Source organism: Ogataea parapolymorpha, chromosome II (genome assembly GCF_000187245.1).
Source record: "Ogataea parapolymorpha DL-1 chromosome II, whole genome shotgun sequence".
NCBI lineage: Eukaryota > Fungi > Ascomycota > Pichiomycetes > Pichiales > Pichiaceae > Ogataea > Ogataea parapolymorpha.
In genome coordinates, this window is record NC_027865.1 from 860,932 (window position 1) to 887,186 (window position 26,255).

Here is a 26,255-nt window from a genome sequence, read left to right on the forward strand (position 1 = left end):
GCTGGATTTTAAAGACATGAAACTAAGGATATGATAAACAATATTGTGACAATGATGAGGCTGGAGTAAACGGAGGCCTGGTGCCACATTGGGGCATTGCTGTAACGAGTCATAAGGAGGCACACAGAGACCCCGCTAAGGAAAAGACTCAAAACCAGACAGCCCATGCCAAAACAAAGCAGCAGGATCATTCCACTTGTTTGATCCAGATCATCGCCGGATTCCAGGGTTGAGAAAATGACACCCAGCCCAACACCGGTTGTGAGGAAAGACACCAGCATTGCAGTTAGATAAAGGAATGACAAAATGCGATCATGATTTACCTGGGCCAGCAGGTCATTCGATCTAGCTTCGCCGTAAACAAGAGATGGTTGGCGACGGCGGTACGAGCGCTCGTTTTCAATTTGTTTACCGTATCGGTGAATAAACAACTTGTGGTCGCTATTGTCTGTGTCAGACTCCGTGTCATTCTCCAATGGAGACGTCCCGTTGATCACTGATTTATAAAAATGCGGCCTATCCTGATGCGCTGGAAGTAAAGGAGAAGACTCTTCATGCTTGAATGAGTTGATGATATGCGTGAGTTTGCTCGAAATCTTATTTGACAAATTCAAAATTGCTTCAACTCTCGAAGACGTCAAGAATCCGAGGCCGAGGAAATTGCCAAATGGCGTTCTTGAGTCCGAGAGCTCATAGTCGTCGTCGACATAGTATCCCTGATCATCGTCCGGATCGCTGCCATCATCAAACTCATTCCAGTACCTTTTGCCTTCTAGTAGTTGCTGCTGGAGTTCTTGCTGCTGCTGCAACTGTGCCTCGTATTTGTTCAACAGAATACCCTGGGGCGATGATTGTTTAGGAGCCTCCTCGGACACCTTCTTCGCGATTGATGGAAGTTTGCGGATATCCTTATTTTGTAGGTCGTCGAACCAAGGAACGACATATTCCAACATGGCTTCGTCTGTGAGTGAATCCTGGTAGAACTTGGATAGGATGTAATTATTTAATGAGAAATTAAGATTGTCCACTCTGTAAACAAGATGAGAGTTGATGAGAGACTGCACGACCGACGGAAGAACTTTGAGCGGGGAGTCGTATTTGATTTCAAGAATCGAGTGAGGGAAAGAGATACTTTCTTCTGGCATATGGAAGTTGACATCCTTCTGTGATGTAATTTGGGAAATCTGAATGTCACTGTCTAAGGTGATATAGCACTCTACTTTAGGAGATGTGTCTGTTTCCGTTACGCTGATGAATCGGAGTCTGTTGACAGCAATTTTGGCCAAAGGAACCATTTTTTTGTCGATGCACCAGTCAAGCGACAGCTGAGCCATCTTAGGGTTTCCAAAAAGCCCCGATTCACACCATTCTTTCAAAATCTTGTTTTTAAACACCTCCACAGGCAGTTTTGACGGACTGAATAAAGAATGGATGAGCGAGTCGTTCAGGCTGGTCATGGCAAACTGGTGAAGACCACCAATAGGGGAGATCAAGAGCGGTCTTTCAGCCCGCTTGGAATTTGGATACTGCGTGTTATGGATCTGTGCAACCACTCCGCCAGAAAGAAAATTGTCTGGCGTGGAAAGGAACCCGACGCCGTTCTGAGACGTCACCAAAGGATCATCGAGGTTGTTGAGCCAAATGGACATGACTTTGGTGTCCGGGTGGAATGTCGTATCAGGATCTTCGGTGTGCTCTGTGAGGTCAAGTTCCGAGCGAGTGTGTTTGAGGTGGACTGAAGAGTTTTGCTCTGACAATCGTTGATTTTCGTATTGCCGGACCAGACCCTCCTGTTCGTGTTCTTCGTCCATGATGCCTGAATCGTCAGATATGAGTTTGAAGCCACTCAGAAGCTTGAACTTCATTTCGTCTAAATTGTCCTTATGAACCCAAAATCTCTGACACACCGAGCCTTTTTTGTGCGAGATGAGGTCGAAAGTGGTCGCTCTGGAATATATAAAATCTTTTGAGCGCCCATCTGTGAGAGAGGACAGTCCAAAGGAGTCCACAGTGGCAAAGGACTGCTTGCGATTGTTCCCGACGCTGGTATCCGTCTGTATCTGATTGGCACGGTAATTGTTGATCACGTCAAACATCAATGTCAGCTCCAAAGCGGCATCGTTAAGATACAAATTGACGAACGAGTTTGGGTTCCCGTTGAGGCATTCCGTGGTGATCTTGTCCACAAGCTCCTGTTTGTGGGGATAATCGCTGTGTTTGATGAATTTTTTAAAAAGTTTCTTCACTGCAATTTTCTGCAAGAGAATAAACCTAGAAAGATCTTGTAGCTCGCCCGAAAGAATTTCCAGCTCTTTCTGAATAAGCATCAGACGTCTTCCTTGAAGACGCTGCTGTAGTGCGCTAGGGTTACTGTCCGAGTCGAGCGTCGAGTTGATGAAATTGTTAAGTAGACTTTTAGTGGCGAGAATTCTTCTGGATATTTCGCCGTACTTGGAATTGACGAATAGAGACGTAAACTCTATTTGTTCCTTGAAAGCCTTGAACAATTGTTTCAAGTGCTTCCTCGTCTTCTTGTCCTGTATAGAATTCGTCGAAAATCTCGAAAATGCGGTGTCGCCAGTATCGTTAGTGTCATTGGACTTGTCCGAGAGGCTTGAGCTCGAGTCCTTAATTGCAGTTGTGGCTTCTTTGATTTTGCGCTTGATGGCATTATAGTCAATGTTGTAGTTCCTCCATTTGGAAACAGATCGGTCGTTGAATTCGTCGCCGAACTTCATCTACTGTGCTGACCGTAACCAAAGGTGAAATTCTTATCAGAAATAAAACAGGATAATGAGATTTGCAGAAATGCGTTAGCGAGAGACTTTTATGCCAAGATTTAATCAGAACACTTTAGGAGATGCAATTTTGTATCGCGCTTTTTTAACGTAAAAAGCTAAGGCCGGTTATTTATATAGCCTCTTCCGTGGTATATGCGCGCAGACCATTACGTCCGGTGATGAGATCCCGTTCAACGATTAATTACACTTGAACTTTGAACAATAGTGTTCCTGTAACATACTTGGCCGCAACACATTGTTCGCGCACCCCTTTATTGTTCTAGCTTTTTCTCACCTTGACTTTTTTCCCACGTGGGCCGCCGCACCGGGGTACAATATTCACGAATCCTGTGAATGGCCGACGCCAAGAGAGCTCATAGTAAGCGATTGTGATTGAAAAGACGTCTGGTTTCGCAGCAGCATCGTAGCAATTTGTACGTCACCTCGCGATATATCACAATTATGCTCGAAATTTTGGCGATCTATGCATAGCTTTTTGCTTCCCAGGTCACACGACCGTAAATCAATTTTGGCTTCCTTGCCTATTCCGATGTCCTGTCAGCTGTAATTAATTGTCTTGTGCGCCAGAGAGAAAAACGAAGCGGCTTAAAGTCGGCCTGCCGAACGTGTTTTTTCAAATTCGCTACTCGTCACATTGACAAGCTGAAATGTAAATCAGTCCTAGCTATAAATGCTCGTAGCTCATTCGCAAGACTCGTATGGCTGACATCCCTAGGAAAAGGCCTACAAAACAGCTTTCCAGCGAGAGCCTGAAAGAGGATTTCGAGGACTCACTGATAAATGAGTTCGACCTCCCAGCTATAGACGACGGCGAAACGGAATTTGGAGGCAGTGTCGAGCTACTTTACAATCGCACGTCGGAAGGCTTGCGTCTAGAAGAAAATTTCGACGGCTTCCCAAACGCAGATACGGAAGCAGAGCTGGACTCGGTGTACCAGAAAATGGCCCAGGCTTTGGAATACAGAGACAAGCTGCTGGTAAAGGCAGTCATCCGGGAACTGGAGAAGGAAATGGCTGCCAAGATGAAAAAAATGCAGGAGCACAAGCAGAAATACGAGCTGCTGAAAAAAGTATACAAGCTACCAAGCGTCTCGAACTTGGCCGAATTTCGCACGGAGAAATCCACCCCGAAACCAAAACGCTCAAGACGCCACTCGATGGTTGCAGCTCGCACACACTTGGACCCCATCACTGAGGAAGCCGAGAAACGCGACGGCCCTATCCTGACAAGAACCAAGTCACATGACCCTGGTCACGAAAAGCAACAGAAGCAGAGCACCAGCTCCAACGTTCTCCCTATTCCGATCCCTTCGCTAAGTCCCACATATAACCGCTCCTCCGACCACAGAGACCTTCGCATTCTTTCGACTATCGAGCTGATTTCCATCAAAAGCCGGATTCTCAATCATACTTTCCCCGACGTTGGCCGGATCACTGGTCTGGTGCTCAAATTCGAGCAGAATGCAGATTACAAGCCGGGAACGCGTAAATCCCTGTTAATTCGCAAGCTTAATAACAAAATACTCTTGCAAGAGATCGAGCACGAACTAGCTGCTCGGGGTGAAATCGCCAAAAATGTGTTGCAATAAGCTAAATAATTACAAATTGATTTATTACTTTTACTAGGTTTTTGGCTTCTTCTTTTGAGGTTCATCGTCCTCTCCGTCTTCACTGACGCTAGCATCAGAATCAAACTCCTCTGCAACATCAGAGCCAGACATGTCCTCGTCCTTGAAGTCCTCGTCTGGAGATTCGTCGTCGTCGGCAGATCCCATGTCCATGTCGCTGTCACCATCGGACTCTGCCATAGCAGATGCCAACATCTCCTGCGCAACCTTCTCGTCGTTTCTAACCTTGAGGTTCTTGCTTTTGAAGAAGTTCTCAAGAAGCGTTTGCTCACCTCGGTCCATATTTCCAAAGCTGTGCGAGCGTGCCCCATTACGGAGGTTCACTTCCATATCAAAAGTTCTCGATGCACCTGTGCCAGAGCCAATTCTCGAGAATACAATGTTGGTGATCTCCGAGTATGGAATCAGAACTGTAGGTTTGGTGACAAAAAGCAAGCATTTTTCGAGCGGATAGAGTTGTCCCTCGTTGGCCTTTAGAGAGCAAGAAATCGCAACCTGCGAATCTTTGGACATGAAATTGCCAGGAACCACAACACGTCTCTCGGTGAATCCCTTCAGTATACTGGTCATCACCATGTACGTGTTATTGTTGTAAGTTTTGTTGAGTCGCTCTTTGTACTTGCTTTCGTACTCCTCGTCGTCCAGGTTCAGCTCAACCTCGATTTCTTCCTCGGAAGACACTTGAATAGTCAAGAAGGAATATCTGGTCTGCCCTTGTCTCAATGGGGGATCGACTTGAAGTACAATCAAGTGGTTCAATTGGTACAGTTTTGGTAGCGAGAATATTCTCTGGATTTGCGAGTATTGCAGCTTGTAGTCGTACGTCTTACCTCTGAGACGCATAAACGTATCGTACATGTCCACATCGTAACGACCTCTTGGAGTGAGAAACAAGATTTCTTCAAAGGAAACAATTGCCTCGCCAGTGACCTGGCCAACGTCAGCCTTTTCTCTGAGCTGGTCGCTGAACACTTGAGCGAGCGACCTTGGCTCCGATGCCTCGTTTTTCTCGCCATCCTCACCTTCCTCTTCCTCTTCAGACAGAGTTCCTGGAATATACAGCTTCATCTCCACCAATTCGTCTCCAGTACGTTCTGGTTCGTGTTTCTCGCCTAGGTTCATCTCCACCGTAACTTCATTCTTTCTGCTCAAATTACTGTTAGTGATGTCCGAGTACGGAATCTCAAAAGCGGGTCTGTTGTTGACATTGAATATTAGCTCGTTTCTCGTGAGCTGGGTCTTTCCCCAATTCCAGCCACGCAATGAGTGTTCCCTAACTTCGAGCTGGACGCTGAAATTTCTCTGCAATTCGTTCTTCAGGCCGTTCAAATCCTGCTGATCAAACCCGTCAAGCATTACAACCCCCTTATTCTTGGTGTCTATGCGCAATTCCCAGCCACGAGATCCTCTGGACCAGTGAGCACTGGAGATTTCGTCGCTGGGCAGGAGAAACGGAGTGGACTTCACGGTGGATCCAGGAGCAGCTTGCGCCTTCCATCCGAGACCGGAATCGGCAATACGCATTCTGCCAGCCTGTTTCGACTGATTCAAGTATATCTTCTCGTACTCAGTGGACATGATGGCACAAATAATATTCAAATCAAAAATTCACCTAATTTACGTGTCACGGTTACCCTGCCTAAAGTTTTCCCATTTGGTCGACGAACACCAAATGGCAAAACCATTTCTTGAAAAAAACCATTACAACATGTCTGCCGAGGGAGAAGAAGAATTATTGGACTACTCCGACTCCGAAGAAATCAACGTGCAGCCAGCTCAACAGGCTGCCGCTGGCGAGGAGGGGAAGGAAGAAACAGACAAAAAGGGTTCTTATGTTGGAATCCACACCACTGGTTTCAGAGACTTCTTGTTGAAGCCTGAGCTTTTGAGAGCCATTGCTGATTGTGGTTTCGAACACCCTTCCGAAGGTAAGTGCGAAGCTTTAAGTTGCCACTAACAATATCAGTTCAACAAGCCTGTATTCCTCAGTCCATTCTTGGTAATGACGTTCTTTGTCAGGCCAAGTCTGGTCTTGGTAAGACTGCTGTTTTCGTGTTATCCACCTTGCAACAATTGGATCCTACACCTGGTGAGATTTCTACGGTTGTCATTTGTCACACCAGAGAATTGGCATACCAAATCAAGAATGAGTACGCCAGATTTTCTAAGTATATGCCTGAGGTCAAGACTGAAGTGTTTTACGGAGGTGTTAACATCAAGCAGGATGCTGAAAAATTGAAGAACAAAGATACTTGTCCGCACATTGTTGTTGGTACCCCTGGTAGATTGAACGCCCTGGTCAGAGACAAGCTGATCAGACTGAACAACGTGAAGAACTTCGTCATCGACGAGTGTGACCAGGTTCTCGAGCAAGTTGACATGAGAAGAGACGTTCAGGAGGTTTTCAGAGCCACGCCTTTCCAAAAACAGGTGATGATGTTCTCGGCCACCCTGTCACAGGAGATCAGACCGATCTGCAAAAAGTTCATGAAGAACCCATTAGAGATCTACGTTGATGACGAGAAGAAACTCACTCTGCACGGTTTGCAACAATACTACATCAACCTGCCGGAGGAGAAAAAGAACTTGAAGCTGGCTGAGCTCCTAGACTCCCTGGAGTTCAACCAGGTCATTATCTTCGTCAAGTCGACAAAGAGAGCTACCGCTTTGAACAAATTATTGTGCGACTCCAATTTCCCGTCTATTGTCGTCCACTCTGGTATTCCTCAGGAGGAAAGAATTGCCAGATACAAGTTGTTCAAAGAGTACAATAAGAGAATCTGTGTGTCAACCGACGTGTTTGGAAGAGGTATTGATATCGAGAGAATCAACTTGGCTATTAACTACGACTTGCCAAGTGAGGCTGATCAATACCTTCACAGAGTCGGCAGAGCTGGTAGATTCGGTACTAAGGGTCTGTCTGTGTCGTTCGTGTCGAACGAGCAGGACCAGGAGATTCTGAACAAGATTCAAGAGCGGTTCGACGTCAAGATTCAAGAGTTCCCTGCCGAGGGAGTCGATCCATCCACCTACATGAACACTTGAATCAGGTGACCAAAAGTTGTACTAGTGTATTTTACGTATTGAACTAGAAAGATATATCTTATAGCCTGTTATGTTAGTTTGGTGTGTGGTGCTCGGTGCTCGGAGTACCATATGCAGGTTTCTCTCCTGCATAGTATATGCATCATCGGCATGACTATCAACAAAAATATTATTGACTTTATTCACATTAAATAGTTACAGATTATGCCCATTTTCCGAGCAATGCCATGAGTCCAGCCCCGACGCACATGATCACGTAAGCGACAACCATCTTTTTAATGTTCTTTCTGCCTCTGAACTCGTCGCTGAAGAGGAATTCGTGAGCCATCAGCTCTATGAGACCAGTGTAAAGCAGAATTCCTGCCGAAATCGAGTCGAAGACACCGTTGGTGATGAGGGCTCTACGCGAGTTTGGTGGGTATGTCTGGCGAACTCCAAGACCAATAGCAATGGCAATTGGAGTACATATACCATAAGCACCAGCAAGCAGCCATGGAGTGAATCTTCTCTTCTTCTCCCAATTGACCATAGCAATTCTGCTTCCAAGACCCAATCCCTCGAACAGCTGGTGGAAGACGATAACGATGTAAAGATTAACAAACTCATCACCAGAAACGGCCAAAGTCAAGCCAACAAACACGGAATGGAAGACAACACCGAACTCCAGAACGAAAACGTTGAGCAATTGTCCATAGTAGTATTCTTTAGTCTGGTCCTCGGCAAGTGTGCCAATGACCTCTGGGTCTTGGTGTTCCTTCGCGTGCTGATAATGGCGTGCAGACATGTCCAAAATGGCGGTGTTGTTGCCGTTCTGAATACTAGGAGGCTCCTGGGTCTCTCTCACGTACTCTGGCTCGAGCTCGCTCTTCACATCCTCGTCGTTGGTCTTCTTGACAAACAGGTCAGTTTCACCGAAATGAGAGTGGTTGTGCTCATGGACACCGTTCATGCCTTCGACGTTTGCTTCCATCCATTTGTAAGCCATAAGTTCTGCGAAAAACATCACCATCAAAGTAATCAAACAGATACCAAAAGCCATTGGATAGCCAGTGAATGGCTCTCCCAAACACTCGTTTCCCAAAGCGTCACTGGCTGGCTCCAGAAGATGTATCAGCGAGGTGGCCACGATCACGCCAGATCCAAAGTATTTCGTAATAAAGAAACACCATGGGGGAAGTCTAATAAAGGAATATCTAGATGACAGAATTGGGAAGTATGCTCCAAAAGCGGAAGCCACCAGAACAACAAAGACAGAACTAATACGTGCCCCCCAGTGTTCGCCGTTATATTCGTTGTCAGACACACAGCCTTCCTCTTCACGTCTCCAGAGATCCATTGCTGATGACAGTCAGGCGAAAATCCCAGTTTTTAAAGGAAATTCGTCTTTACTATATTGGTTATGCACATGCAGGGTGTGGTCCATATTCGACTAGAAAATTTTATACACCCTAGTGGTGACTTACGTAAACATTTATTTTTATGCACTTTTATAATTTGGTAGCAGGCTCGTCCTCCTCGTCTTCCGGGTCTCTAGAGGACGAGGCCAGCGCAGCCAGACGTCTCGCACGCTCCACCTCGGACTCCTCCTGATTATAGCTGTCCGATCGGTTGGACGAGTCAGAACCTGTTGATGAGTCTGTGTTTTTCTGAGATGACGAAGGTGGAGAGCTCACGCTAACTTTACGCGTATCTGCAGTCAAAAACTTTTTAAGCTTGTCTTCCAACCTTTTGTCCTGCGGTCCCGCATCCGTTGGAATCAGGTCATCATTCGAAACTTGACTTTGCTCAACGTCTCCGGCTTTTTCCTTCAACAATCCAACCAACTTCAATGCCTTGTCGAGCGTGTCTGCTTTGGCAGCTGCAGGTTTCTTTTTCTGATTTATTTTGAATCTCCCCACAACCTCTCCGTCGGCATTCTCGATCAGAATGTTGTCGTCAATGCGGAAACCATGATATCTCTGTGAAGCATGAGGTTTATTATTCTTGTCACGTTTGATCTTTTGGCCCAAAAGCATTTTGTGGTCTGAGTCGGTCTTGTTCACCAGCTGATCGATTTTTTCCTCCGGGCGCGAAAAGTCCTCGATCTGTATTTCTTCTCCGTCATTTGTCCGAGTCCGTTTTTTCCTTTGCAGGTCAGCAAGTCGGCTCTTCAACGTGCTTAAACTGTGCAGACTGTGCATGCTCTTCTGATCATCGGATTCTGCACGCGGTGCATTAAATGTATGCAGTATTTCTCCGTTCTGGTCCTCAATAATAAGCTGTGTACCGTCTCTATAACCGTAAGTTGGAATTTTCAGCTCTCCGTCTATCTCAATTGGTTGTATATCATCGTCGGTAAGCTCAAAGTCCCTTTGCAATTCGGCCATTCTTGGCGATGTGACCTTCATTAAAGGAGGACCCATAACCTCTTCGCCGTGATCGCTGGACTGGTCAGACCGGTCCATCTCCTCAACCTCAAGACGGGTTGTTGAACTCTGGTCTGAACTCTCTTTAGTTGGCTGGGTTTGAGTATTATTTTTGCCAAGGTCCAACGTCTCCACAGCAGGAGGCGCCCTTCGCTTTTCTCTGATTTTCCTATGCATTTTTTCTTTTGCTTCCGTCTCTTTGCAACTCCTGCCGGTTTAGCAGAGGCCGCAGTATCGCCGGCATCCACATTAGTCGAGTCGCTGGTGTAGGTTTTCTCCAAAAGTCCGTTGTCGTGGCTTGCCTCGGAAGGAGCCATGGTATCAATTCTCTTGATGGAGAAAGAGGTACCGCTTTTTTCCAGCTTCGGAAGTCTCGAGATCCATCCCCCGCCATCGGTCTCGACTTTTGTCAGTGTCATGGTGAACGTCATTGTTTGCAAGTGGCGGCCCAATGTCATCACAGCAACAGAGGAACCGTGCACTATAATACTGCTGAGAACCAAGAAACAAACAGTCGGCCAAATAATCCTTATTAGCTGATGGTACTCTTCCACGTCTGGATACTGGGCTGTGGGGCCATGTTCAAGGTGCAAGACATGGGCTTCCAAATCACCTATGGCCAGAATAGACGCAAAGACAGCACCCACCCCGATTGGACCAAAATGGCCCACAAACAATGCCTCTTTCCAGTTCTTGATATCGGGACTGAATGGCTTGATCGCAAGCACTGCCGGGATTCGTCTTAAAAATATCACCACAATAGCAATGCACACAAGCCTCCACCAGTTAAGGCCGAGCGATTTATTATTAAATTGCTCCCAAGGGATAATTGTGCCGAAATAGACGAAGTAGGCCAAGTTGAGCAACAGGTCAATGACCGAGGAAACATGCGACTCTTCTGTACGCTCAGTGAAACGGCCATCCCAGGCAAAAGTAGCGCCGGCGGCAAAAGAAGCCAGCAGATCGTCGACACCGAGTATAGCTCCAAAACCTGCGCACAAGAGTGCCAGCATAACATAGAACGCCAGGAACGACTCTCTGTCGATAAGGTCTTTTTCTTCCGCATACTGGATAAGTTTGCGTCCAAGAAACCCAATGATTCCGCCTAGAATGCAGCCAAAAAGACACTCGTAAAGAACAGTGACTGTAATCCAATCACGCGCGATGGCTCCCGCGTTAGAACCATGTATAATGATGTTGACCGCAAGATAAACAAACGGCACAGACACGCCGTCGTTGCATGCGGATTCGGCGGTGAGAAGATTCCGCAAATGGGCTGGCACTCTTCTTGCAAATTTACCCTTACCAACAACTGCTTGTGCAAGAACAGGATCTGTGGCGGTAATGCAGGCGGATATCAACAGACCGTATCCATAGTGTAGTCCAGGGATGATGAGCCATATGAACAGTCCTATAACCAGCCATCCGATGGTCATCACAGGGATCAAGAGCAGGAACACCCCGAGCCAGTGTTTCAAGATGTATTTCTTCGGAAGTTCTACAGCGACAGCCACTATTTCAATGCACAAAATGACTCTGCTGATTTCCAAAGTTATGTAGTCCTCATTCCCCCACGAGGAAGGGTCGAACCAGTCCAAACAATGCGGACCAACTATGAGACCGTATATTGTGGCCACAGAGGCCTCACCGATATATAGTCTTTCCTTGATGAAAAGCGAGCAAAGTGAGAAAAAGGACGAGAACACCGCTAAAACGGCGTACGCCACATGCGCTTTGTCTGGATTTATATGTTCCCAAACCATTTCATGTCAAAACACTAAAACTTGCTTGAGTATTTTATAGAAAAAAACATGCTTTATCTATCTGCCAAGAGGTTATGAGCGTATATTGCTCAAAGGGTCCGGATCTCTTGGCTAAAATGCATTTGGATGAACCATGAGCGGAAAATGCGTGTGAATCTCCGAATTTCGTGATTGAAGCAAAATCATGAGTTTTCACCAAAATGTTCTCACCCCGTTATGCCCTTCATCATGTTTGAGCAGTAGTAAGTCTCGCGTATGTGCTCCACCAATTTGAAAATAAATAAAAAAAAATCGGACTCCTCGCACCTTAAATTTTTATGGCTAAAAAGAAGTCCAAGCAGACACAGACGCCCCCGCCGAAAGAGACGCCTTCCGGAGAGACGGGCAAGAAAGGCCCCATAGATGCTGCTACCCGTAAGGCTGGTCGAACTGCGGTGGCGCAATCGTCGAGTTGGACAGGCAAGCTTCCGGGATCATTACTTCACGAGCACTGTCAGAAACAAAAGTGGCAGAAAGTCGAATACGACATGAAAAAGACCAAAGATGGGTTTATTGGCATTGCCAAACTCGCGTGGAAAAATCCGAAAACCCAGGAAACGATAGAAGTTCGAATGGTTCCAAGTCAAGTGATTAAACCCCAGGAGACAGCTCTGGAAGCTCGACATTACGCTGCCACCTATGCTTTGCATCGCATTGCTTCCGACAAAAACATTCATATGGTGTTACCGACTAATCACAAGCAGCTGTGGGCAGACTTGGAAGCCGAACGGAAGAATCTCGTCAAGCAAGACCCAGAAAAAGCCAAACGTGAATACTGTTCAGATCCCTTTAGCATGATTCTTGAGCAGCGCAAAATACAAGAAAAACGACAAAAGGAGCAAGAAGCAAAGAAACAAGCAGAGCTGAAAAACAAGAAGCCAGTCATTTCCATTGGAGTTAGTAAACCTCAGCCGCAGGTTTCTAAAACGGAGAAATATGTTTCTGAACAGATGCGGTTTCCTAGAAAAGTATGGGAGAACACTGTTTTTATTGATTTAAAGCCAGAAGTCAGAGCCTTGGTTGAAGACTGTATTCGACACCACATCGAATGGTCGGAAGAGCAGATAGAGGGTGAAAAGTTCAAAGTCGATGCTAGAGCATTGGAAGCACTAGGGTTCAGGAAATTGCATGTTGAAGAATCTTTGAAGTATACGAGTACCTTTACCGACGCTTTGGAATGGCTCATATTTCATATTCCTGAAGACGATCTTCCGCCTCTTTTTGTGAAGGACAGCAAAGACTCGAACGTGGAGCTGACTATTAGTAAAGACTTCAAAAAAGAGAATATTGTTAAGAGACTCAGAGAGGGAGGATTTAGCGTGAACCAAATAGAAACGGCCATTAGCGCCTGTGGATACGACGAGATTTTTTTAGGGGTGTATTTGACGTCGACGCTAATTGACTTTGAGACCGACGCTCAGGAACCGGACTCTGCGGAAATTTGGCAGGAGGAACTCGACGGACTTGTTGCAATTTATGGAGAAGACAAAATCAAGCTGCCAAAGGAAAATATTGCCGAAATATCGCTGCGTCCAGAGGGCATCGACGAAGGTTTACTTGCGCTAAAGGTGTACAAAAGCCCCAATTATCCCCAAACTTTCCCCGGCCTGCATTTGGTGGTGAAAAACAGCTCCTACAAATTAGCCAACTACATCAAAATTTCCATCATTACGGGACTCTTGTTCTACATCGTGGAAAACAACGTTTTGGGCATGCCGATGATCTTCAATTGCATCGAGTGGTTGGAACAAAACATTCTTCAGATCGTGGAAAATCCGGGTCCTCTGGTGAAAACTACTGTCAAAAGAGAGCGCCAGGCAGTCGAAAGCACTTCGTCTTTCAAGACCGCCAAGCGACAGCGCGCAAAAACATCCAGAGACCTGGATCGTCTTTCCCTTGACTATGCAACCAGAATCCAATTGTACGAGTATAAAGAGATGGTTGGAAAGCGTGCCAAGCTGCCTGCATGGCACAAAAAAGAGCAACTTGTTTCTGTCATTAATAGCAACCGTATCTGCCTCATCACAGGTGAAACTGGCTCAGGAAAGTCCACGCAAATTGTGCAATTTATCTTGGACGAGCTCAATAGCCAAAACGACTTTTCCACCAACATAATTTGCACTCAGCCAAGAAGAATTTCAACCATTGGGCTCGCGGATAGGGTATCCGAGGAACGTGTTAGCACATGTGGCAGCGAGGTCGGATACATAATCAGGGGCGAAAATAAAACATCCAAAGATACTCGAATCACATTTGTTACGACGGGAGTTCTCTTGAGAATGATCCAAGGAATTGTCAATAGCAAAGATGCAAGCAATACAATCTTCGAAAACCTGGGCTACATCTTTGTTGACGAGGTGCACGAGCGTTCTGTTGATGGAGATTTCCTTCTGATCATTCTGAAGAAAATCCTCAAAATGTACCCAAAACTCAAGGTGGTGCTGATGTCTGCCACCATTGACATATCCGTATTTGACAAGTACTTTGAGTCTGGAGTTTCTCACGTCCACATTGAAGGCAGGACGTTTCCTATTCAGGATTACTATCTGGACGATGTCCTCGATGATCTGCAGTTTACAGTGACAATGAGGAACGGAGACGAAATTCAGCCAAAGGCGGACTCTAAATATTTTGAGCTGGGAAATATTAATTATGACCTGATTGCCGCGTTGGTGGAGAAAGTTGACGCCGATTTGCGTGCACAGTCAAACAGTGGATCTATACTGATATTCTTGCCTGGAGTGATGGAAATCAGCAAATGTTTGGCAAAAATAAACGGTCCTTTCTGGACCCTGCCTTTGCACTCTGCCCTGAGCTCCAAAGACCAGAAACGGATTTTCAGACCCCCTCCTCAAGGGAAAAGAAAGGTGGTGGCCTCCACAAACGTCGCAGAGACGTCGATCACGATCCCTGACGCTGTGGTGGTGATTGACACTGGAAGAGTTAAAAGTGTCCATTTTGACTCGGCTTCCAATTCGACGAAACTAGTCGAGTCCTGGGCTTCGCAAGCAGAATGTGGACAAAGACGAGGAAGAGCAGGACGTATCCAGAACGGGTTCTGCTACAAGCTCTTCACCAAGGAAACAGAGACTAAGACTATGCGCAAACACCCTATTCCTGAAATCAAGCGCACAAGATTGGAGAATTTGTACCTGGTGGTCAAGTCCATGGGCATTAAAAACGTTCATGAATTTTTGAAAATGGGTCTGGACCCGCCAGACGTGGAAAATGTTGAGAGCTCGAAACAGCTGCTGACAGAAATGGGGGCGTTGCACAACGATAACTTGACAAAGTTGGGATCGTATCTATCAACATTGCCAACAGACCTGAAGTCTGGAAAATTGCTTCTCTTCGGCGTTCTGTTCAAGTGTCTGGATAGTTGTCTCACTCTTGCGGCCATTGGAGTCACAGGAAACCCGTTCATGGTAAGAACGGAGAACCGTGACGAGGTGAAAAGAATCCAGAACAAGTTCTCTAAGGGCTATGGAGACTTTATTGCTATTCTGAACGCTTTCAACGAGTATCAGAACTTGGAGCCTAAATTTCAACGCCGCTGGTTGGAAGATAACTATCTGTCCTATTTGACCATGAACGAAATTCAGTCGACAAGAACGCAATACATTTCTGCTTTACAAGATCTTGGCTTCATCCCCATGGACTATCCTAAATCCAAATCCTCGTCGATTCTTAACAAAAATTCGGCTAATTATCAGATACTCAGCTCATTGGTATGCTCCTCGTCGTACCCCCAAATTGCCAGAGTGCAATATCCGGATCCCAAATACATGGCAAGTATTGCTGGATCGATTTCTCTAGACCCCGACGCAAAGAGCATCAAATTCTGGATCAGGAACGAAAAATATATCAAGAACCATGACGACCAGCTTCCTGCTACCAGAGCATTTCTGCACCCCTCGTCAACGCTGTTTAATGTCAAAAATTCAGTTGGATCGGGTGGAGAACCGCTTGTGGAGGACGAGAACGGCAATGTTATCTTCACACCTACAGAGTCCAATAACTTGACGTCTCATTTTGTCACTTACGGAGCATCGCACACGACAACCAAGCTGTACATCAAAGATGTGACTCCTGTTTCGATTCTAGCCGTTCTGCTATTTGGCGGCTCCATATCGTACGATCTGAGTACCGTCGCATCCGGCAAGCCTTCCCCAGGTATCGTGATGGGACAATGGCTGCCTATAAGAACATGGTGCAAAAACGCTGTCTTAATCACAAAATTGAGACACCTGCTCGACGAGGCGCTAAATGAACGGTTCCTGCAACCGCATTATGACCAAATTAATGAGTTCAGCGACGAGGTGTTGAGAACTGTGGAAAAAATCATCGCAATGGAACTGAAATGATCACTCGTTGATTTTGTAGGTGTTTATGCCGCAATCTTTTAGAACCCCCTGTTTCACCCAAAATGACAGTCCCTCGCTGACCAGCTTCAGCGACATTTGGAGCTTCATGCAAATTATAGCAAGTTTCACCTCACTGCCCTTTGGAATATCTAGAAAGGAATATAGAATAGAAGCCTTATCGGCAGAAACTTTGAAATTTCTCACCTGGGTGCCAATCTCAACATCGATATCCACGTAGGTGAGAGACGGGAAAATGGTGAGTTTGCGTCCTTTCTTCTTCCTCTTGAATTCTTCCTCGTAGTTTTGCAAATTAGTCTGTATCTCTGCAGGTAGCTTGAACTTCTCTTCTGGCAACTCCGGCCAGTACATATGCGAAATTATGGATGCGTGAACTTTATCTGAATTGATAAGCTTGTCCAACTTGCGACTCTGAATGATGTCTTTCATCATAACGTCCAGAGACCCAAACTCTGAGTTGCCGAATCTCGATTTTAGCAGCTGGAGCTTACCGTAGACTTCCCGAACATCGTAGTTTGTGATGCGAAGTAGCTGTTCGGAAAACACTTTGGTTAGCTCACTCATGAACACATCTTTTGAGTCGAAAATTGAAATTAGTGATTCCACCACATCTTCCACGACTCCCTTACGGAAATCAGGTAAAGCATCCACAGGATCAGGAGTCCAGTCCAGATCCCGCTCCATTTCATGAGTGAGATGTTTCTTCTTGTCTGACTGACGCAGCTCAATAGCAAGCTCAATAAGTTTATTGTCGGTTGACGTATCGAGTAGCGCAAACACAATACGCTCAATTGTGTCTTCTCTATCTCTGAGATAGGCCCTAATAGGTCTGCACACTTTGTCCAACAAGACGCCCCGATGATCGATGATAAGGAACGACCGAATGGTTGAAATGTAGCACTTGATGATGTCGATGGTATTCACACCCGCATGGAGTAGCCTCTTTCTTGACAATTGGATGAATGTGTTCACTAGCTGAGCATTTTGTTCCGGAGTTGACATGCAGGCGCGCAGTTCCTCAAGAGCAAATGTGGAATCCGGATAATCGACCACTATGTCAAAGCTCTCTCCAACTCTGAGCTTAACGAGCTCATTTTTGACTAACGCATCTAAAGACGAGAGATTGCAAGACGGGAGAATATCTCCGAGCTTTGGAACAAGAATTTGGTGAGTCCAGTTCGAGAGATCTTGAAGCACCGGTCTATTCCAGACTCTTGAACATTTGGTCTCCACATGCAGCTTTATCCGGTCTTTGAATAATTCTATAACCATTTGAGTCAATTCATCGCCGAGTTCTATCTGAATGAGTATCTGCGCGGTTTCGACCAGCTGTTCGTGGGATATCAAGCCTGGATCTGAAAAGAGTCCACTGTCGTACCATTCACGAAGACTCGCAAAAACGACGGGATCCAACGCCGTTGTCTGAAAAATAGCGTTGATACAGCGCGTCACTAGTCTGACCTGGTCGGCAACCAGAGCTGTGAGCGAGGCAAAATACATTGTTTTTTGTCTCACATTGATAATCCACTCGAATAAGCCAGAGACGTTAAATATCGTTTGGGACGACTCGGCAATTGATTGGACAAGCTGTCTCCCCTGGTTGTTCAGATGAAATCTCAATAATCTCATAAGCCCATCAAACAAGATCTCGTTGCCGGCACCGATGTTACGGAGCGAGTTGCGTACCCTCAGCGGTGGTTCCCCCAGATCAGCATTTTGCGCGTCCAGCACTTCTGCAATCCAGTCTAATATTTGCGAGCTGTTCGATGACGGATCCTCCTGTTCTAGAGACGGCACAGTTGTTGACGAAGGGGCGAAAACCTCCAAAAAGTTCTGCGCGTTCAAGGACAATGGCATTAAAAAGACACTAAATAAACAAAAAAACAAAAAATATATAGTCGGATCAACATGTCTGTCAGACCCGCTACAGTCAAGAAGTTTTTGGAGGTTACAGGAACCGACTCGGAGGAAGTTGCTGTGTTTTTTCTTCAGAGAAATCAACAGAAGCTTACCCATGCCATCAACGACTTCTTTGTGAACCCGCAACTGGCAAAGAACGTCAAGAGAGAAAAGGTGACAGTCAAGATCGACCCTAAGGTAAAGGAGATTTTTGATCAATACAAAGAGCCATTGCCAGACGCTCTGGGAAAAGCCTACATTGGCATTGACGGCACCGTGCGGTATATCTCCGATTTGGGGTACGAGCCCGAAGATATAGCCATGCTCGCGCTAGCAGAGTTTCTGGAGTGCCCGTCTGTTGGAGTTTTTAAAGAAGATCCCTTTGTGACGAACTGGTCGAGAGTCAAGTGTAACACTATTGAAAAAATGAGCGACTACGTGAGAAATGAATTGGCAGTCAAGCTGTCAGAGGATGAAGAGTACTTCAAAAAGGTTTATCAATTCACCTACAAATTTATTCTCGAGAAAAATGAACGCAATGTCCCAACAGAAACCGCGGTAGAGTACTGGAATCTCATGTTGCCAGAAACCTATAAAGCAGAGCTGGAAACGTTCGTCAGGTTTCTTCAAGAAACAGACCACAAGGGCATCACCAAAGATCAGTGGAACATGCTGTATCCGTTTCTCAAAACATACCACGAGGATAACAAGCTCTCAAACTACGACGAGTCGCAGTCGTGGCCCGTGCTCATGGACTCGTTCCACGATTGGCTCCTGGACTCTTGATCTACTTTTTGGTGCACGGGTGTTTGTTAGATGAGGAAAAAAAATTTGAAAAAAATATTGATCAGATTCAAGTATGGTGAAGTCGTATCAGCGTTACGAGCAAGCCGGTTGGATGGGCGTTATTGCCTCCCAGTCTAACACTGTGTTTATCGGTAACAATGATTCACGGAAATCTGTCGGTCAGGTCATCACGGGCGGATTAGAGGACATTCTTGTCTGGGATATCAAAACCGGGGAGCTCATCAAAAGACTACAAGACGGCGCTACTCCGGGAGCACTAGACTCGTCGACACAATCAGCCCCGGCACATGTGGTTAGGCTTGAGCACGAGCCGCGCTCAAACATCTTGGCAGCCGGATATAGCGACGGCACCATCAAAGTTTGGGATCTGACCTCGAGCTCGGTAATAATCAATTTTTCGGGTCACAAGTCTGCCATCTCGATGCTGCGATTCGACCGTTCGGGAACACGTCTTTTTTCTGGATCTAAAGACACCGCGATAATTGTGTGGGACCTGGTTGGAGAAACGGGTCTTTTCAAGCTGAAAGGACATAAGGATCAAATCACTGGGTTCAGTCTTTTGTATGAGCCAGAGAATACCAATATCGACGAAATGGAAGACTGGCTTATTAGTACCTCCAAGGATGGTTTAATTAAGCTGTGGGATCTAAAGTCACAGCAATGTATAGAGACCCATGTGGCGCACACGGGCGAATGCTGGGCTTTGGGACTCAGCACCACCAAAGAGCTTTGCATCACAGCAGGCATGGACACGCAATTAAAGGTTTGGAAGATCGATTTATCTCAAGAGGACAAGAAACTTATCGAACAGGGGATTTACGACAAGCAAAGTAAGAGCAGATGCACAGAAATAGGGTTTACCGTCACTAACCAAGGAGAATTTTTCTTTGCCTCCAACACCGACAGAACGGTTGAATTTTTCCGTCTCAGGCTGGAAAAAGAGATCAGCAAAGCTTCGGCTAAGAGACAGGCTAGACTGAAGGAGAAAGGTATGAGTCCCGAGGAGATCGAGCGCGCATTGGACGATGCCAAGGTCAACATGTTGATTGCTCCTTTTACGACGCTTCACACAGAAAAGTCCAAAGTTCGCTCCACCACATGGGCTCTCACCAGCAGCCGAAAACTCGATGTGGTGGTTACACTGACAAACAATGCCGTTGTTTATTACAATATTCTTATTCCGGAGGCAGTGCGCAAACACAATCCAGTGGACAAAATAAGTGAGGCAAAATACTCTTTGTACAACCTGGGACACAGACAAGATATCAGAGCTGTCGACATTTCTGACGACGACAAGCTGCTAGTCACCGGTTCGAACAACGAGCTCAAAGTGTGGAATATCAAGACCAAGTCCTGTATTAGAACATTTGAAAAAATTGGCTATGTCTTGTCGACTTGCTTTCTTCCAGGAGGAGCTTTGGTGGTGATAGGAACCAAAGAGGGTGCCTTAAGGCTTCTGGATCTCGCCACGTCGACGGTTCTCCATTCGCTGGAAGACGTTCACGACAGCAAGGCCGTGTGGTCGATCGACCTCACTCCAGACGGAAAGACGATCATTACCGGCTCTGCCGATAAAACGGTCAAATTCTGGGAAATCCAGGTGGAGAAAGAGCTTGTTCCGGGAACCGCCAGCAAGTACGTCAACCGCTTACAGTTGAATCACACCAGAACGTTGGAGGTGAGCGACGATGTGCTTAACGTGAAGGTTTCTCCAGATTCAAAATACCTGGCTGTTGCTCTGCTGGATAACACCGTCAAGATCTTCTTCTTCGACACGCTCAAGTTTTTCCTCAGCTTGTACGGACACAAGCTTCCTGTGCTGTCAATTGATATTTCGTTTGACTCGAAATTGATAATCACGTCTTCCGCAGATAAAAACATAAGGATTTGGGGACTGGACTTTGGAGATTGTCACAAGTCGATTTTTGGGCATCAAGATGCAATCATGAAAGTCAAGTTTATCCCAGAATCCAAAAACTTCTTCAGTTGTTCCAAGGACGGAATGGTGAAGTACTGGGACGGCATCAAATTCGAAAATATCCAAAAGCTGGCTGCGCACCACTCTGAGGTTTGGAACCTTGCCGTCAGTAACTCTGGCGAGTTCATGGTGTCTGTGTCGCACGATCATAGTATCAGAATATGGGAAGAGACTGACGATCAAGTCTTCATTGAGGAAGAGCGTGAAAAGGAGATGGACGAGCAGTATGAAGGGGAACTGCTGGACTCGTTAGAAGGCGACAAGGCGGTGGACCAGGACGAAGACGAGGTGAGTCGGGTGTCTAAACAGACGATGGAGACGCTCAAGGCCGGTGAGAAATTGATGGAGGCTTTGGATCTTGCTACCAAGGAGCTGGAAGAGACCCAGCAGTACAAGCGGGACCTACAGGCTTTCAAACTTAAGAGGTCAACCAAACAGCCTGTTCAGCCGACCCGGAACCCTATACTGCAGGCATTGAACTTGTCGCCAGAACAATACGTTTTGGACGTCCTCACCAAGATCAAGCCATCGCAGCTTGACGACGCACTGATTGTGCTGCCATTTTCGTACACGGTGAAGTTGCTACGTTTTATTCGAGTTTGGACAGCTGGCGCAAACTTCAACAAGAACCTGACCTCGATCTCGGTTATCTGCCGCACACTGTTCTTCGTGATCCGGTCCAACTCGATGGAGCTGGTGAGCCAGAAGGACGAAGAGCTGCGCAAGGAGCTGGATGAGCTGCGTAATCAGCTGAGAACCATGCTCAAACAGACCAACATGGAGGTGGGCTACAACATCAGCGGTCTGAATTTCCTGAAAACCCAATGGAGCAATCACCACAGTTTCAATTTCGCTGACGAAAAAACATGGGAGGACGAGGGTAAATCGAGAAAAAGAGTTTACACTACCTTGGCCTAAAAAGAAAAACACACCACCATAGAATTCTAAAGATCTCCTGACCGGTACCAAATATGGTAACAGATAAGAAGTGGGGCCACGCCTCAGTAAAGTCGATGACTGCCACCCTTCTAGGACCAGGGTATAAATAGCATGTAACGAGAAGGTTGTAATTGTACAATTTAATTAACTCTAGCAATCTATCATGGCAGTGACTCCAATGAAATTCTTAGGCGGTGTGTCTGTGGCGGCACTTCCCGTCATGACCATAGCATACTTCGCCAGACCAACCTTTTCCAATGCCATCAAGTCGAAGCTTGACCAGGAAAGAGTGGAGCTCAAGAAGCAGCACGAGTATAAGACCGACTTCTACCAACCAAACGAGAAACAGGACAGGCTTCTGGTGAACTATCTGAAACGCACAGATAAGAAAGCCAGTGAGTACACGCCTGACCTCCCACACGTCTGATGCGAACGACATATTCAACTATAATGAATGATGATATTATTATATTAAATTCGGACCGTTGTAGACTCCGCTGCCAAATGGATTGTAGCCCGTTTGGTTTTGTGCAAATGGGTTGTAACCCGTTTGCTGCTGATTCATTCCTGCCATCTGGGCTTTGTGCTGTGCAGCGGCCTGTTGTAGCTGAAACACTGCCTGTTGATGTGCCTGCTGCTGGCTGAACTCCTGCTTGGTTTCTGGGAACACAGGCACGGTTGGCAAATTCTCCAGTCCGCCTGCCGTTGGCTGGCTTTGCAGCGGCTGAGCACTCACAGACGCCGATCTGAAGGGATTCGTGCCAGTGTCAGTGGCCTCCAGCTTGGCGAATGGATTGTTGCTAGAACTGGACCGATCAAGAGCAAACGGATTGGTCGACTGTCTCTTGAGGTTTCCTCTGAGGGACGACGTTGTCTGCCTCTGGATTGGTGGCTGCGGACTGTAGCCACCAAAACCTGTTCCGGTGAACGATGACGTCAGCTGTGGATAGACATTTTGCTCTGTAGGAGGCGGGAGCGCATCGAAAGTTGAGCTCCGTTGCAAAGTGGCTGTCTGCTGCGGCTGGAAATGCTGGAACGTTGGCGTTTGCTGGAGCGGCTGCGTCTGCGACATGTGGATTTGTTGTACAGGCTGCGACTCTGGGATTTGTTGCAGTGGCAGTGTCGTCTGGAAATTCTGCTGTGGAACAAACTGCGGCTGTCCGGAGAAGTTGCCATTGACAGGCTGATTGCTAAAGCCTGTCGCCATCTGAGAAAATCCGGCAAACGGATTATATCCCGTCTGCTGGAACACCAGGCCATCGGTGGGCGACGACTGCGTTGCAGCCTGAGGCGGAGGCACGGTTTGCTGCTGCTCCTTGGGTTCCTGGCGTTTTCCGCTTTTCTTGCTCTCTTTTTCCGCCAAATACTGTCTTCGATTGATGTCGAAGTTTGGATCGTGCAGATACTCGTCCAACGAGTCGGTGAGCCCCGTTTGCGCGTGCCTGATCACCGGCACGTGCAACTTGGTCACGTGCTCCAGGTGTTTGGCGACCCGCAGGAAGGCCACCACCTGGTCGGTTTCTTTGGTGAAATGTTTGTAGATCTCGAAGGCTCGCTCGGCGTCATACTTGCTGAGTTCGAAAAAGTGTTCTAAAATGTTAACCACACCCTCGTTCAGGGCCTGGTACAACGACAGCAGGTCGTTGACGAGCATTCTGAAGCTGAGAATGATAACATCGTTGTTGACCTCGGCTTCCGCGAACCGGCAGCGTACTAGTGCATCCACCTGTTTCTGGACGCTCTCGACCTCTCGAAGAAGCCCCTTATCGACGCTCAGCGACCGCAGACGGGAGCCAGTGTCCTTTGTCGACCAAGAGCTCACGGGCTTTTTCATTTCCCGGATATAGTCGTGTTTCACGTTCGCGTACTCCTTGGCGCGGGTGGTAAGGTACTTTGAGTAGTTCTTGAGCGTTTTCAGGTCACCGCCGTTGGAGATGAAGGTGCCGGACTTAGCGATGTTGCGACACTCAAGCATATGCGGATTTTTGGCAAGATACGAGATCGTCACGTCCTCCTCGCCCTCACGTATCATGATGTGGGCCACGATCAGCGCCTTGTACACAATGGACCAGGCTGTGTCGTCTAAGCGAACGGCTAAAGACCGCATGATGACCCGGAACTTCTCCGACTTCTCGCCGCCTGCCGTAGCCATCAGTATGGGCTCAATGTACTTGGGCTTTGGGGGCGCCAGCTTGATCTTCGTGGCCCCCTTGACTATCTTTTCGTACGTGGTCATGCGACGGGATAAGCTTCCGGCTGGTGAATAGAAAACAATATTTTCTGGTTATGTGCCCCAGATAAGCAGGTGAAATATTATGAGCCCTAGGAGCTCAGGGGGACGAAGTGGGACGAAGTGGGGGCTGTAGAACCACAAAGACCGTGGCGCTCAGGTACGTGCCAGTCGCGGCGCGCTGGGCCAATACGGCCGTTGATGGTAGGTGTCCTGGCTGTCGGTTGTGGGGCCGTGTTCTTGCTCCTGCTCCTCCGTTCCGGGCTGGCTGTCCATGTGCTCTACCATGCGCTCGCGCCGGGACAGTTCACGACTGGCGTTCATCATCAGACTCACCGTTCTCTCTAATCGTTAGCTCGCTGGCTCCCAGATCCACTTACCATGCAATTCAGACGTGATTCTGCGCAGCTGGAGCTTTTTGGAGCATGCCGCCGGCGTCCTGTCCGGTGTCAGCAACCCCCCACACATACTCCAGCCGCTACCTGCAGCATCGAGCTCGTCTCTGCCTCTTTTCCTATCAGCCATACGCGTAAATAAAATAATAATTATTCTGGTGCAAAGTGTACCTATCTATGCTTTTTTGCTAATGACCAGACCAAGCACACAAGCCCTTCTCGACGACGATATTTCTCTGGAGCAAACGCTGACCTCTGAGCTGAGAGCTGACCCTGACCAAGACATGAGCGACCTTTACAACCCCATCAGGTCGACCGGCTACATCGTGGTGCTCACGCTAATTGTGGGGGCCCTGCAGCTTGCCTGGTCCACGGAGTTCAGCGAGGCCACGCCGTTTCTGCTGTCGCTGGGAGTCTCCAAGCACGCCCTTGCCCTCATATGGCTGGCCGGCCCGCTTTCGGGCACTTTTGGCCAGCCGATCGTCGGATTGCTGAGCGACAAGTGCAACCTCGACTGGGGCAGAAGAAGACCGTTTATCATCGGAGGCTGTCTGGCCACGGTGCTGTCGCTGCTGTATCTGTCGCATTCCGCCAACATTGTGGGCTGGTTTCTGCCAAACCGTGACAAGGACACCGTCAACCGGTACACGGTGCCATTTGCTGCGGCCGGCATCTATATTCTGGACTTCTCCATCGCCGTCATCCAGGCCTCGTGCCGCGCGCTGATCGTCGACGTGGTGCCCAGCGCTCAGCAGCAAATAGCCAACGCATGGGCCGCACGCATGATCGGCGCCTTCAACATCGTCGGGTTCTGGATCGGCACCTGGGACCTGGCCGCGCTGTTTCCCTGGCTCGGGAGCTCGCAATTCAAGGTTTTGAGCTGGCTCGTGGCCACCATCATGCTTGTGCTTACTGCGTTCTCCTGCTGGGCCATCAAGGAGCGCAGCCCACGCTACGACCTCGCTATCCGCATGGAACGCAAAAAAACAGGAAAAACGACTCAAGGACATGGGCATCGACGAGGAAAATGCCACGGTGCTCACGGTGGTGAAATCGTTCTTCTGGCAGGTGCTGCGGTCGATCGCACGGCTGCCGCGCCAGGTCAAGATCGTGTGCTACGCAGAGTTCTTCGCCTGGATTGGCTACTTCCCGATGCTCTTCTACACGTCAACCTACGTGGGGGAACTTTATTTGTACGAGAACGGCTACAACAACCCGCTCAACCTGCCGGCAGACGAGCGCCAGCGGCTGCTGGACGAAGGCGTGCGGCGTGGAACAACAGCGCTGCTCGCCCACGCCGTCGTGACGCTCGCCGTCGACCTGCTATTGCCGTACCTCGTCGACAAGTTTAGGGATAACGAGTGGATCAACATGCGCCGCTTATGGATCTACTCTCACGTGGTGTTCATTGTGGCCACACTTTCGACGTTTTTCATCACCACCTCCGTCCAGGCCATCGTGCTATTTGCGTTCCTGGGGATCCCGTGGGGCTGTGCCGTGTGGATCCCGTTTGCCCTGATCAGCGAGGAGATTTCCCGTATCAAGGACATCAAGGCCGTCCAGATCTATGACCAGTACAAAAAACAGAGCGTGCCGTCGTCCGCCGAGTCTGAAAACACGCTAGTCACACCAGAAACAAGCTTCTATCTGTCGAAAGTCATGGTTGCAAAATACGACCATGTCGTCTACGACTCGGGCATTTTGCTGGCAATCCACAACGTCTTTGTTTCTGCGCCGCAGATGCTCTCGTCGCTGGGCTCGTCGTTCCTGTTTAAGCTGCTACAAAACAGCGACAAGGACTCGTTTGACGACTCATTGGGCTGGATTTTCCGCGTTGGCGGCATCATTGGGATCGGCGCGCTGGTTCTTAGCATCCAGGTGAAAACTAACGCCGAGCTCTACAAGGAGGACAAGGCCGAGGCGCTCACGATGCCCGAGTAACAA

General features: G+C 47.7%; 13 protein-coding genes across 13 annotated transcripts; 7 read left to right on the plus strand and 6 right to left on the minus strand.

Annotated features, from left to right (window-relative positions):
• Window positions 1-8: 8 nt before the first annotated feature.
• HPODL_04997 (Protein involved in vacuolar polyphosphate accumulation) lies at window positions 9-2,738 on the minus strand (the record flags this gene model as incomplete). Its single annotated transcript, XM_014081358.1, has 1 exon — window positions 9-2,738. The coding sequence occupies one exon, from the start codon at window positions 2,736-2,738 to the stop codon at window positions 9-11; it is 2,730 nt and encodes a 909-aa protein (XP_013936833.1).
• A 761-nt stretch (window positions 2,739-3,499) lies between these two features.
• HPODL_04998 (uncharacterized protein) lies at window positions 3,500-4,390 on the plus strand (the record flags this gene model as incomplete). Its single annotated transcript, XM_014081359.1, has 1 exon — window positions 3,500-4,390. The coding sequence occupies one exon, from the start codon at window positions 3,500-3,502 to the stop codon at window positions 4,388-4,390; it is 891 nt and encodes a 296-aa protein (XP_013936834.1).
• Window positions 4,391-4,423: 33 nt separating this feature from the next.
• On the minus strand, window positions 4,424-6,007 carry HPODL_04999 (FACT complex subunit POB3; the record flags this gene model as incomplete). Its single annotated transcript, XM_014081360.1, has 1 exon — window positions 4,424-6,007. One exon carries the CDS (start codon window positions 6,005-6,007, stop codon window positions 4,424-4,426), a length of 1,584 nt encoding a protein of 527 aa, XP_013936835.1.
• A 130-nt stretch (window positions 6,008-6,137) lies between these two features.
• On the plus strand, window positions 6,138-7,474 carry HPODL_05000 (ATP-dependent RNA helicase SUB2; the record flags this gene model as incomplete). The annotated part of the gene is made up of 2 exons (XM_014081361.1): window positions 6,138-6,357; window positions 6,396-7,474. The coding sequence occupies 2 exons, from the start codon at window positions 6,138-6,140 to the stop codon at window positions 7,472-7,474; spliced, it is 1,299 nt and encodes a 432-aa protein (XP_013936836.1).
• Window positions 7,475-7,676: 202 nt separating this feature from the next.
• HPODL_05001 (Zinc-regulated transporter 2) lies at window positions 7,677-8,810 on the minus strand (the record flags this gene model as incomplete). Its single annotated transcript, XM_014081362.1, has 1 exon — window positions 7,677-8,810. The coding sequence occupies one exon, from the start codon at window positions 8,808-8,810 to the stop codon at window positions 7,677-7,679; it is 1,134 nt and encodes a 377-aa protein (XP_013936837.1).
• A 151-nt stretch (window positions 8,811-8,961) lies between these two features.
• On the minus strand, window positions 8,962-11,642 carry HPODL_05002 (Na+/H+ antiporter involved in sodium and potassium efflux through the plasma membrane; the record flags this gene model as incomplete). Its single annotated transcript, XM_014081363.1, has 2 exons — window positions 8,962-9,948; window positions 10,086-11,642. The coding sequence occupies 2 exons, from the start codon at window positions 11,640-11,642 to the stop codon at window positions 8,962-8,964; spliced, it is 2,544 nt and encodes an 847-aa protein (XP_013936838.1).
• Window positions 11,643-11,959: 317 nt separating this feature from the next.
• Window positions 11,960-16,045, plus strand: HPODL_05003 (ATP-dependent RNA helicase A; the record flags this gene model as incomplete). The annotated part of the gene is made up of 1 exon (XM_014081364.1): window positions 11,960-16,045. One exon carries the CDS (start codon window positions 11,960-11,962, stop codon window positions 16,043-16,045), a length of 4,086 nt encoding a protein of 1,361 aa, XP_013936839.1.
• On the minus strand, window positions 16,046-17,920 carry HPODL_05004 (Anaphase-promoting complex subunit 2; the record flags this gene model as incomplete). Its single annotated transcript, XM_014081365.1, has 1 exon — window positions 16,046-17,920. The coding sequence occupies one exon, from the start codon at window positions 17,918-17,920 to the stop codon at window positions 16,046-16,048; it is 1,875 nt and encodes a 624-aa protein (XP_013936840.1).
• A 51-nt stretch (window positions 17,921-17,971) lies between these two features.
• Window positions 17,972-18,748, plus strand: HPODL_05005 (Defective in cullin neddylation protein 1; the record flags this gene model as incomplete). Its single annotated transcript, XM_014081366.1, has 1 exon — window positions 17,972-18,748. One exon carries the CDS (start codon window positions 17,972-17,974, stop codon window positions 18,746-18,748), a length of 777 nt encoding a protein of 258 aa, XP_013936841.1.
• Window positions 18,749-18,821: 73 nt separating this feature from the next.
• On the plus strand, window positions 18,822-21,665 carry HPODL_05006 (U3 small nucleolar RNA-associated protein 12; the record flags this gene model as incomplete). The annotated part of the gene is made up of 1 exon (XM_014081367.1): window positions 18,822-21,665. The coding sequence occupies one exon, from the start codon at window positions 18,822-18,824 to the stop codon at window positions 21,663-21,665; it is 2,844 nt and encodes a 947-aa protein (XP_013936842.1).
• A 184-nt stretch (window positions 21,666-21,849) lies between these two features.
• Window positions 21,850-22,113, plus strand: HPODL_05007 (uncharacterized protein; the record flags this gene model as incomplete). The annotated part of the gene is made up of 1 exon (XM_014081368.1): window positions 21,850-22,113. One exon carries the CDS (start codon window positions 21,850-21,852, stop codon window positions 22,111-22,113), a length of 264 nt encoding a protein of 87 aa, XP_013936843.1.
• Window positions 22,114-22,152: 39 nt separating this feature from the next.
• On the minus strand, window positions 22,153-23,922 carry HPODL_05008 (Clathrin coat assembly protein; the record flags this gene model as incomplete). Its single annotated transcript, XM_014081369.1, has 1 exon — window positions 22,153-23,922. The coding sequence occupies one exon, from the start codon at window positions 23,920-23,922 to the stop codon at window positions 22,153-22,155; it is 1,770 nt and encodes a 589-aa protein (XP_013936844.1).
• Window positions 23,923-24,502: 580 nt separating this feature from the next.
• HPODL_05009 (General alpha-glucoside permease) lies at window positions 24,503-26,252 on the plus strand (the record flags this gene model as incomplete). The annotated part of the gene is made up of 2 exons (XM_014081370.1): window positions 24,503-25,227; window positions 25,253-26,252. The coding sequence occupies 2 exons, from the start codon at window positions 24,503-24,505 to the stop codon at window positions 26,250-26,252; spliced, it is 1,725 nt and encodes a 574-aa protein (XP_013936845.1).
• Window positions 26,253-26,255: the final 3 nt, after the last annotated feature.